The sequence below is a fragment of the Gymnogyps californianus genome, chromosome 16 (genome assembly GCF_018139145.2).
Source record: "Gymnogyps californianus isolate 813 chromosome 16, ASM1813914v2, whole genome shotgun sequence".
Taxonomy (NCBI): Eukaryota; Metazoa; Chordata; class Aves; order Accipitriformes; family Cathartidae; genus Gymnogyps; species Gymnogyps californianus.
The window spans coordinates 2,530,579-2,542,980 of record NC_059486.1 but is presented as its reverse complement, the minus strand read 5'-3'; the positions used below and the strand labels follow the sequence as shown (position 1 = coordinate 2,542,980).

The 12,402-nt window shown below is 37.7% G+C and overlaps 1 protein-coding gene across 1 annotated transcript in view; it reads right to left on the bottom strand.

Annotated features, from left to right (window-relative positions):
- The window catches only part of MED13L (mediator complex subunit 13L), a 202,739-nt gene that overhangs the window by 27,234 nt on the left and 163,103 nt on the right, over nucleotides 1–12,402 (bottom strand). Inside the window, exons 15-18 of the mRNA XM_050907030.1 lie at nucleotides 8,860–9,080; nucleotides 5,470–5,675; nucleotides 2,168–3,114; nucleotides 1,314–1,493 (exon numbers count right to left, since the gene is read on the bottom strand). Of these exons, the coding sequence (XP_050762987.1) occupies nucleotides 1,314–1,493; nucleotides 2,168–3,114; nucleotides 5,470–5,675; nucleotides 8,860–9,080 (1,554 nt within the window). The remainder of the gene's footprint in view (nucleotides 1–1,313; nucleotides 1,494–2,167; nucleotides 3,115–5,469; nucleotides 5,676–8,859; nucleotides 9,081–12,402) is intronic.

Genomic DNA, 12,402 nt, shown 5'->3' with positions numbered 1-12,402 from the left:
AGTATACTGTAAATACATGTATTGCCTCTCCCGAGGCTTAATCTTGTGGTTTTACTTTGTCATAACCATAACCACATCTCACAAGTTCCTATTCAATCAAAAGTAATAACATGAATACATAAAATCTGATTTTACAGTTCTTCATCTACCTCCACTGGGTTGTGCAAAATTACTAAGTAAAATGGTTAGGCAAACTTATTCCCAGGTATATAATACTAAGCAAAGTTATCATAATTCTAAAAATTGCCTCCTGCTCCCCTCTGTAGGAAGTGCTCCAGAGCACTTGCTGTCACAGCTGAGAGGATTACCATCCAGTTTAACATGGTATCTCCCAGACACTGTGCTCATTAGAAGAAATATTGTTGAAAATTTCAAGCAAAAATATACCCAGTAGAATATAATCCAACTTTTTAATAAAGTCAACATTCAGTAAAAATTACTGAATCTATATCAAAGGCTCTGCTACTTACTATATGGTAATTTCAGTTTTATTCTCTGGTAACAATTGGCAAATCCTAATTCTTAAAGTTACAAATGCTGGAAAAATTATTAGATTAGAAGTACTCCTCGTGAAGCACAATAGCTTTAGACAGGAACTGTAGTTACCACAAGTTGTCCCAGCCCCAAAGGAAAGCAGCAATATATCAAATACCAACAGAGAGAAAATAAAGCAAAGCACGATGGAACTGTAGAAAAAAACCTAAGCAAGACTGCATTGGTTAAGACTGAAATAAATTGCAGGCGAGAAATACATATTTAAGTGTCAGTCATTATTTTGCAAATGTGCAGATACAAAATGTATTTTGTAATTTGTATTTTCCAGAAGTGTCACTTATAGCCAGGAGACACTTAAACTGAAACTTCTTATTAAGACTATGGGAAACCTTAAGAACAAGCAAACCTCTTTGTGGAGAAAGCATACCCACTTTTTGTGTATCTGTATGGCTCAGAAAGCCCCTCTTCCTCGTTATGATTTGGTACAATTTTAACAGCTTCCTCTATTCATGTTATTTATATACCAGCTAGCTTCAGTACAAGCCAAAACACAGATTCAGATAGGGAGTTTGATCCTCATCCAGCATTTCTGCACTCTGTAAATATTCATCGATCTGGAAGGGTAAAACCTCCACTACGGTATTCAAGCACGTGCTTCAAATGCCTTTTAAGGCATCTTAAAGCTATGTGAAGAGCCCGCCCCCCAAAAAGCTATATGAAGAGCCCATTTCTTCTAATGTTATTTCCAGAAGAAAGTGCACATTTCTAGAAAACTATGCTTTCATTTTAACTGTTGGCATATACCACAATGTATGTACCATAGGTTCCCCGTCCGGCCATCTTATGGAATTGCTGCCAGGTGAGTGGTCCCTGCACATGCTGGATGTTCTCCCAGGTCCTTCCTGTTCGTTTCTTCTGGATAGCATCCTGGAGAAAGGGCTGTAGCGACAGCAGCATGCGCACCACATCCTGGGAGGAGAGCATGCTGATATCCAATACTGCAAATGACAAAGGAGCATCAATCATTTTCAGTAAGGAACAGGAAGAATTATTTTGAGGTGGCAAAATTTTTTTGTTTATTGTTCCTTCATATTGCTCTTCACAATGCCCACAAAATTTGTACAACTCTAATTAGCTTAATGGCATTTGATGTGGTACTTTATGAAAACATTGCTGAAATAAAGCTGTCATCATAGTCCTTCTCACATACCTTTCAATGTTACTGTTGTCCAGCTCAGTTCATAAGAAGTCAGAGCATCTTCAGCATATAAACAGGTAATGTTTGATTATAAAATCACTTTTTTTTTCCCCTTGGTGACACTTTCATACAGAGCATTTCTTTTCTGCTGACTGCTTATACCCTTCTCCAAAAAAAAAGAGGCCATAATTCTGCCTTCCCCCCAATACTTGAATTTGTTTTGCATCTCTGCTTCAGAGTTGTGAACTTCCACAGACTCTTTCACAATTTAGACAACAAAGTCTAAGGACAACTGGATTACTGACACTTTAGATGTAATTTATAGAGCTTTCAGAAATCTACTTTATTTCTGTAATATTTTTATGCATATCATTTCCCACAAAAAGATTAAGTGGCTCATGATTGGCAAGTTTCAAACAAATTTAGAGGTCACCAAAAAATTCAAAGAAAAAAAAAATCTGTTTTGACCCATACCATTGCTGTGAGGCCAAGAATGTACAGTGGCACTTCTTACTAGGGCTTCATCCACTTTTCCACCAGTGGGGTTGTCCACATACTGCCTGCCTTGCTCAAGGGCATTGAAGCATTCTATCCAGGAGTCGTTACTGTCTGCCTGCAGTCTGTCGTAACTCCAGTTCATACATGGGAGCGTCTGACGATTATTGGAGGACATATAATCCAAGCAGCTCAGAGATGTGAAAGGCTGTGTGTGCTGATTCTGGAGGAGGAGGAGGAGGCTCATTGGAGGTTCCTGGCTCCTTCTAGCTCCCTCTCCCATCTGAGAGATCAAGTTGCTCTGACATATCATCAGTCGTCTTTCTGCAGCTTGGCCAATGTCTGAGGTCTTGCCAAAAATATCCAGCTCATCCTCAATGAAGAGCCCAGAGTTGTAACCTAATTTGCGGTTCATAATAGCGCTAAAGCCACAGGTGCAACGGTACTGATCCTCATTGGATGAATCTGGGATGTATAATCCAACATCTGCACCTTTAATATTCATATTACAGGCGCATATACAACAACTATCAAAGTTACGGTCTTTGAAGATGTTCAACACGGAGTCTGAAAGAATCAAGGTGACGTACAGGCTGTGGGCTTCTGGGATTGGCTGAACAGTGGCTGGCTCCACAGAATTAAGCGGTCGTGTTGTAGAAGGGGTAGAAGCAGGTGAACCTTGATCTGTGCTGTCGTATTTTACAGATCCTTGCCCGCTCGCAGTACCCCCACCTCTAGGAGTCCTTGGGGTCCTGGGAGTGCGTGGGGTAGGGACAGAGAAGCGGGGAGTTGCTGGTGACGGCAGAACTCCTGCTCCACTGTTGCTGGCTGGAGCAGTACTATTTAGCGTCACTGGTGTATTCATCTGAGGAGTGTTCATCTGAAGATAGTCTTGGTCGGCCAAACTCCCAACACTAGGCACATTGCTACAAGAAATAAATAAAAAATAAGAGTCAAATGCCATCACAAACTGGTTGCTTGTGAAGACTGTTTATTTTTAAATACAAGGTAAGATGGTAAAAACTGAAAGGATTCATTGTAACTGTAGTAAAGAAAGAACACACATTCTGCTCGTAACCTTTTACTCATGTCTCAACTAAAATCGTAATTCTCATCATGAACACTGTTGTTTCTTATCAGTATAACAAAAAGGTATCATCGCAGGCACTTAGCCCTCTTAAAGATTATTCCCATGGCCTAAAACTCAAATGCTGTTGAGAAGAATCTCTAGACAAATTATCAAGTCAAGATTTTAGGATATTTGTAACTCTTTTAGGGAAAAAAGAAAGAACTGTAGTTGTTTTAAACACAGGTACCTGTAAAGAGAGACACAGTAGTGGAAACGAAGAAAACATTTCAGAGGCATATAAATCTTACTTTATTTTAGAAATCATCACTTTAAATAGCTGTCAGAAGTCATGCATGTGGCACATATACGCTATTGCCTCATGGTGGTATGCAACTGATAACAGTATTTCAGATGCTATAAATGCGAATACTCATTTAGGATTACACAGTCTACAGCACAATATGACACATTCCATTACAAACTCAGTCCAGTAAAGCTAAGAATCATATCTTTGGGTCATCTCCTGTCATGACTGGTTTTTATTACTCTGTTTTTGTCATTTTCTGCCAAATTCAAGTGACCAAAGTACAGTTTGTACATTCCCATGAGATGTATCTTCTCTTTGGAATGACTCATACCAAGAAACAGGTAATATGGGGCCAATCAAAAGAATAAGATCTTAACTTTTCTCTTTCCAAATTGCTAATAAGCTGCTCACTTTTCTTGAAATGTGTTCATTAGGTATTAGGGCAAGGAAAAAGTGTAAGAACTCAGTGAGTCTCTTGATAAAGGAGGGGAAACAGGGTTTTTTCATGTTTGTCTGTTCTTACTGTGTATTTTGTGTGTTATTTAAAAGGAGTACTATTTTAATGCTCACACATCATTAGCGTCTTGAAAAGGAAAATAGTGAAGACCTTATTCCTTAGAATCATTTTATTACCTTGAACTGATGTATGTCCAACTCAAAGCAAGAGAAGGAAAAAAAAAAAAAAATGAACAAAGGTTTGAAGGAGTTCTGAATCTGAAGCATACTGAATGCCTCAGACTAATAAGAAAAGGTGACCTAGAAACCTTGATTGGCAATCACCACTCTGTCGGAAGCCTGCAGTAATAATCTTCACTCTAATTGGATTATATTGAAAATGAAAGGGTTTTTTTCCCCAACAAATACCTGAAATTAATAACCAGCTCAGGCCTGGTGAATCAGTTACTATTATGAAAAAAACTGAGAATTAAATTGCTCCCTAGGCACTATCAAGGGTTTACAATTTCTTTTTTGCAATTCTTTTGAGAACACTGAAGGATCCTTGGGAGCTGGAAAAGGACTGATTTAAAGGATTTACAGACTGATTTAAAGATACAGGGTACCTCCTCTAGAAATGAATGCAGTGCAGCAGGAGACCTTTGTACTACTATTATGCCTTTTAAGAGGTCTTATTAATTTAATGGTGCAAATACTTGATAGCTTTCAAAATCTCCAGCAATGAATTTATTCCATAAACATTGCTAATTTCTGAGAACTGAGTAAGGAATACAAACTTTTAAATTTAATAGCAGTGTTTGCTTATAGGTCACAGCACTCTCATACTCAGCATCTTTTCTTTTAGTATTTAGAAAGGGGAGAATAGCATACATCCGATCAGCATTTGTCTGATTAGCAGCTCCATATGTGACCCATTCAGGTTAAATCATAAGAACGCAGAAGAGCTAACATGAGAACACGGAGAAGAGAGCTGTCACAGGCCTACTCAAAATTTTAAGAGTCCTCAGAAGGCAAACTGGTATCATCAGGACCAGATATCATCAGATTGAACCTCAAACTGAATACACAAGTACAAACAAGAGGGGAGCATAACTGTAGGCTAGAGAACGGGACACTGAAATGGGAGAACAGAGACATGAGAGGTTAAGTGCATTTTATTCCCTAACACTTCTGGTTTATGTTGAATTACAGTATTTTCCTGTATCAGAAATTGCAATTAATTCAAGTACCACATGTTCCTGTTCTTTTAAAAGCACTAAGAGTGTAGTGGACACATACTGTAGCACCACCAATTTCCCAAAGCCGTTTTTAATTCAAACATTCCTACTATCAGGTTATTTTATGGTTCTGGTGAGTAGTAAAGCACTGTTAATATATGCAAAGATTTTAATTAACGAGCCATTTTAGGTATGGGTATGACAAACTAATTTCCTACAAGCCTGTACTTACTTGTAGCCATCTCTAATGAAAGTGGCTGCAGGCGGCAAAGGAAGTTGTTCAATTTTAGGAGGAACAGCCCAAGAAGGCCTGAAAATGCAGGCATCTGGTATCTTCAGAGGTAGGAGGCACTGACTTGGCAGTATCTTCAGTGGAGCAAATACAGAGGAGCCCACAAAAGGTTGAAATGATGGAACTTTGTGCACGTACGAAAAATCCTGTAACATCCAAGTGACATGGTTTACAACAATATCGTAAGGTTGCTCTTTATATTTAGATATTTATTTTTAATTAAAACCTATTGTACTGTTTGAACCCTCTACAACTGCATTTTTTCCAAAATTAAGTATACTTATTCATTCTACAAAACATTCAAGAGCAGTTCCTTCAAGGAAACTCAGCTGAGGCTCCTTGTTATACTGAGATGCTATATAACTTTAACATCAGTAGATTTCACAATTAGGTTAGACTCATTTAAGAGAAGCTATGTCTGAAAAGTGAGTAGTGTACTATGAAATTTTCATACTACCTAGCTTTAGGTACCTAATTTAGGCACTTAAAAGATTGATCTTTGCAAGACTTCTATACTGACAATGGAGAGAGAGGCTGAGTCACAGTGTGAAGAAACCTCAGGTGCCTTAAGTCAGCCTCTCTGAATAAGCCCCACGTTGGGGATTAATATAATCCAAGTAATAACAGTGGACACTTTACACGTGCCAAATATTTAATATAAATATAGTATTAAATATAAATATATAAACAATCTAGTAAACATACTATTAAATATAAATATAAATGAAGTCCAGTCAAACTGGACTTTCATTGACTGTCATGTTTGTTTGCAGAGAATGATGACAAGAACTTCAGCCAGAGTTTCTAGAGCTATTCCAAGTTTCTTTCAGAAGAGCTAGTGCTTTTGAGGCACTACTGCAAAGTAAAAATCATTATTAAAATAGTAACAGTGGTCTCTCTCAGAATTTCAGTATTTAACATCTCGTTAGATCTTTGCATTTTTTCCCTTGCACCTTGTAAAGCATTGAGAGATGAGAAATGTGTGGATTACTATCTTCAGCTGCTGAATACTCAGCACAAGAAATCTACTTACATGTTCTCAAAATGATTAGCAATGGGTTTAGGTGCTTTTTTCCCCCACTGGTGTATATGAGCAGGTGTGACACACTTAAAAGCAAGTAAACTGTGCTGTTGGAAATGTTATTAGGCAGAATTAAAATGTGTATTTTAATACTCCTAAAATGGTTGTGAGGGAGATTAAAATATCTTCAGTATCAATGACACCCTAAAATCTGTTTCCACTCAAAAACTTTCAGCTGAACAAATTCCAATACAGATTTTCTTTCCAGGCCCAAATTATCCTAGTCTTAAGCAAATAGTTTACTGCACAGATGAAAAAACCCAGCAAGGTCCGTGGCAAGGCAAAGTCTTACAAACCTTATAAAAAACTTACTTCAAACTTCTACAATGGTATAAAAATTGGTAGATAAACAAACTATACAAGGCAAATGGACAGCTGTACTTCAGCAAAGCCTCTAAGATGATGCCTATTCTCATAATGCCTTCAAGTTATGAAGTTAGGATAGAAGGAAGAAGAGATCTTGCAATAACAAAGCAGGCTTGCTACATATGCCTAGCTTTCCAGGCAGCAAACTGTCTTCACGAGGGGCACACTGATAACTAACTCCCTTATACTTTTGCAAAGTCTCTTTTTCTCAACAGAATTGTTTGTAAAAGCTCTCTACCAGCTCAGCCCCTTCACAGGTGTCAGCTTACTTTGCAGCCCCGTGAGCTGGTAACTCCTGGGTCTGACTAGACATACTTTATCATAATATGGAGACATAATCCCTGAATACAACAAGCTGTCTTACTTCTCCCCAGGGACAGGGACAAAACTGAATGCTCTTAAGGAGAAAGTCACCCTGTGGCTTGCCTGTGCTTTACTTTCAGTCTGCCTAAGGTATACTATTACTGCCACACAGGAAAATTTACTAATTCATAGCTAAATCATTTATACTAAGATAAATTTATATATCAGTATTCTCATATTGATATATAGCCACTTCTTGTCCATGCAACTGCAAGTGCTGTTTCTTTCCATGTATAGCGCTCTCAGCAATGCAGATGCTTAAAAATAATCCTTCAGCTAATTCCAACATTCACAGGAGCACAAAATGAGAGGGAAGGAGGTGGTGTTGGGAAGAGAAATGGCTGCTGAAATAGAAGGAACAGGCTGTGGCAGATTAGGGACAGAGTGGGCCTGAAGGAGAAGAATTAGGCTATAAAATCAAGGGTCGGGGACTACCAGGAAGACAGAGTTACAGTGTGTATCTCCCTTTTTATTACCTGCGTACAAATGAGCTTGCAGCAGAACAAGGTGATGTGTATTTCTACACGGAAATGTGCACTTTTAAATTAAAAAAAACCCCTCAGGCTATATGCATGGAAATATGATAACAATAACTTCTGACAAAAGTGACAAAAATTGGCCCAAAAAGTTAAGTAATGCAGAATACACACAAGCAGGCAGAATGATTTTATCCTACCTCTTAATCTGTGTTAAAGATGGAACAATGAAATACAAATCAATGTACACTAGGGTGCTTATGTTAAGTCCTTTTATGCGATGCTATGGAAAAATGGATACATCTTGATATGTAAAGTCGGGGAGGTGAGTACGAGTACCCAGCAGCAGAGTCCCCATTTAAAAATAGTTCTTTACTCAGATACACTATAGGACTCAATATAGGAGTAACTATGTGACATTACCTGACCTGTGTTATACAGAAAGTCAGATAAGAATGGTCCCATCTGGCCTTAAAACTTGTGAAGTAACATCAGCTGAAGAAGAAACAGAGCAAGTTCAACCCCTGGGCTTTCTCAGAGATTTTCAACCCTAACCAAAAAAGGCAACATTTCAGAGAGAAAAAGGCAGCCTTTCTACATGCATGATTTTATCCTAGCTGCATCCCCAGGGACTGGCAGCAAGGAGTGGCTATACATAAAAGGTGCTATAGAAAAATTATCTGAAGAAATAAATCATTTAACAGCTACTTAGTCACAAGTATGATGCTTTTTCATATATGTACATTCTGTTAGGCATAGGGCTCATTTCACATACAATATTGTTTGTTTCCTGAGAACACCCAAAAACATTACAAACATAAAATTACGAGAAGAAAAATACCTATAGTTAAAATCAGGGAAACAATTAAAAAGCTCTTTTACTAGAGAATTTTTTTTCCAACTGAAGACTGATAGGTACTTTATATGGATCCAGTTCACATTTGTTAAAGTAGTCTGCTACACACACTACATGTGACTTGTTTATAAAAAAATCAAAACATACATAGATGAGATTATGAAAATACCACATCTTTGGCATGTTACCTTAATTTCTTCAGGTTTAGGGCTACCTAATCCATCTTCCACCTCCATTTTAAACTCAGAAAGCTGTGTTGGAACCATGTTCACCATAGGACTTTCCATCATTCCCAAGGTAGTCACAGTCTCTGAACTTATTCCATCTTTATAACTCATTACCGGGGAGAAGGCAGGATGTTGTTCTAAAGAAGGTGGTGTTGGGAACATCCTTTGGAGATCTGCCACAGCTAAATATGATGAAATAACGCACTGTTAATCATTAAAATACAAATTCTCAAGAAAATCCAATAAAACAGAAGAGACTGACTCAATACTAGCTCTTATTTCCTCAGTTACAACCTAGCAAAGATTCTACAAACTTACTAGAGTTCTGACACCAGTATAAATCTAGATGAAAAGTTAACTCCTAGGGATAAATTCCAAAAATTCCTAGGGATAAATTCCAACAATTCCTAGGGATACTTTGCAAGCTTATTGTTCAGCAGAAACAACAAACTGGTAGAAACACAAATTCTATGTACAATTTAAACAGCAACAACAAAAAAATTTCATAATAGAAGAGATTAATTGACATTAATGCAATGTTCACCCCAGCAACTGTTACTAAGGAGATACAGAGTAGTTTCTTCCCTTTTTTAGAGCTGATACCAAGCCCTAAAACAGGAGGCTTTTGGAATTAGCATGCACTTAGCTGCATTTTTCCACTGACATACAGTCATTGTAGTCTCATTTGGTCCATAGCGACATAACTCCTGAGGAGAAGACAAGGCTACTGTTGCTAACACAAACATAGGCAATTTTGCTTAAGAATCAGACGGCCAGGCATCCAAAAGTGACCAGTGTCAGAGGAAGCCACAAAATTGTAATTTTGCATCACAAGACATTAAGCCAGGAAAATCCCTAAATTACTTCTCCGTAAATGAATGTAATCATCCATCATATATTTTTCTTCTTTAAGCGAAACAAACAAACAAAAAACCCCAACAGAAGAAATGCTTTATAAAGTGCAATGCAATCAAACAAAAATCAGAATAAAGTTTGGTATTTTCTCCCCAGCTACATTCTTTTTCCTTCCAACTACCAGCTTCCATATTTATATTTTGCTTAAAATTCAGAACGTATGCTATCTTTCCCTGACTTGAATTAGGACGGATATTCTCTGGACATAACCATCACTCTGGTGAATTGACTTGTTAAAATACTCAAATTAGAGAAGGGTAAATTCCCATAGGTGTCTCTTCTCAAACATTTTTTCTGACACACTAAATGCCCAATTCCATTTCCACTCCTATACATACAGCCAACCCAGGCTGATAGGACACAAGGACATACTTGTATTCAATAACTTTTGCAGCCTAAAGATTATGGAAAATTCATTAATAAATACAGATGGATAAATACAGATGGATTTCTGACTGGTAAACACTGTGTTGTGGAAATCCAAACTGGTGAAACATAGTACTACTCTCAAAAACTAATTGAAAAACACAGAAATAAGTGATGGAATTAAAATTATATATAGTATACAAATACATACACTAACAGTACATTTTTGTAGGATGCTGCAACCTCAAGATGTGTCTCCGCTCTGCCTTAACAGAGCCAAAACCTGAATGTCGTTCTTTTGTGCACAGAGACAGCCAGTCTATTTAATTCTTTAGACAAAGTGAAACAACTCAAATAGGTGAAGTCCTCTCAAAATGGAGTTCTGTTGGTAATAACAGTCAAAGCTGAACCCAAAGTCTTTCACAGCCTGGAGTAGTAAACAATGAGCTATGAATTATTCCCACTCAGTTCTTCTCTTTTTTTTTTTTTCCCCTTCCTTTCTCAGTCTTTGAATTTAAAAGACCTTAGTCTTGTCCTGATACAGGATAAATTAATGTCAAAAACAGGTTCAGTAGAATGGAAAAAACTATCTTCCACCCAACGCTAGTATGAAATATCATCTTCAGGATGCCAGCTGGATTAGCTACTGCCTCTGTTTTTCAACAAGAGACGTGTGCCTTAGGAATTGGAGAAAGGGGGACAGGAAGGAAGGTTAAAATGAAATGTGGTCAGCAGGGCTTTATTATGATGTACAAGGCATTTCAGTTCCCTGCAGATACCGTTATGCCTCAACAGCTGGTGTCAAGGGGACAGCTACAAAACAGAAGTGGAGTGTATCTATTTAACTTATTTCATACAGCTCTATAGTATATCATTTTCTCACACTCAAGCTCACTCCAGTTAGCAAAATTCTGCAGTGCAGATTCATAAAAAAGTTTAATTGCAAAAAATCCCCCAACCCTACAGCAACAGGCTAACTATCATTATTCATTTTCATGTGTGTCATGCTTGAAAAAGCTTTGCATATTTTAAAAAGCTATGGATCATCTAAACCTGTCAAAATCCAATCTCTGTACGCTTCAGACATTTGAGTAAATCAGCACAGCTTTTATGGGTCCATAAAACTCTGACTCATCTCCTTCAGACTGTTCTTTTTTTTTCTTCTCCTCAATTTGTTCTCATTACCAGCTGAAGTTAATGAGAAGGCATTAAAGAATGATTTGCAGAGAGATTTGATTTCTGCTTATAGCGGCCACAAAAATCAAAAATTCTTCCTCCTCACCACTAAGTAATTTGTAATTCATAATGTGATTGGTTAGTACTATACCAAAAATTCTCACCTTCCTCCTCTCACACATACACAATCTCTTTCATCCCAAGTGAAATGCCACCTATATAAATAGAATCACAGAATCATTTAGGTTGGAAAAGACCTTTAAGATCATCGCGTCCAACCGTTAACGTAACACTGCCAAGTCCACCACTAAGCCATGTCCCTAAGCACCGCGTCTACATGTCTCTTAAATAGTTCCCGGGGTGGTGACTCAACCACTTCCCTGGGCAGCCTGTTCCAATGCCTGACAACCCTTCCAGTGAAGAAATTTTTCCCAATATGCAACTAAACCTCCCCTGGTGCAATTTGAGGCCATTTCCTCTCGTCCTATCACCTGTTACTTGGGAAAAGAGACCAACACCCACCTCACTACAACCTCCTTTCAGGTGCAAGAAATGCAAGAAAGCCCATATATCTCAGAGTAAAAGTTATCATTCCCAACAGTTGTTGGCACAGTCCTTGCAAAAAAGCCTTATTGTTTTAATCTGTGTTTCATATATTTTCAGCATACTAAATTTAATTTCTAGGTTTCCTGCACTCCTATAGGCTTCCTTGTACATGTGTAGTGCCTGCACAAGCATCACTTCTACCATAACCATTTGTAAAAGCTCTACAATGTGTCTCCAGTTAGAACCTAGTTATCCCATTTTAATCATGCACTTCCACATCTAGAAGTGCATCACCCTGAAGGTGATTTTAGTCTGAATTTGTTGAATGCTGAATGGAATTTTCTTCCAAGACAGGTTGCACCATAATGGCCAATTGTTAAGTCACAGCTTTAAATTCTTTGAATTCTTTAAAAAGAATTATTTATACTTAAAGAGGGATATGGTAATGGTGTAAGTGACTAACTGAGATTAAATACTGAATTGAGAATAGAGGGGATAGCT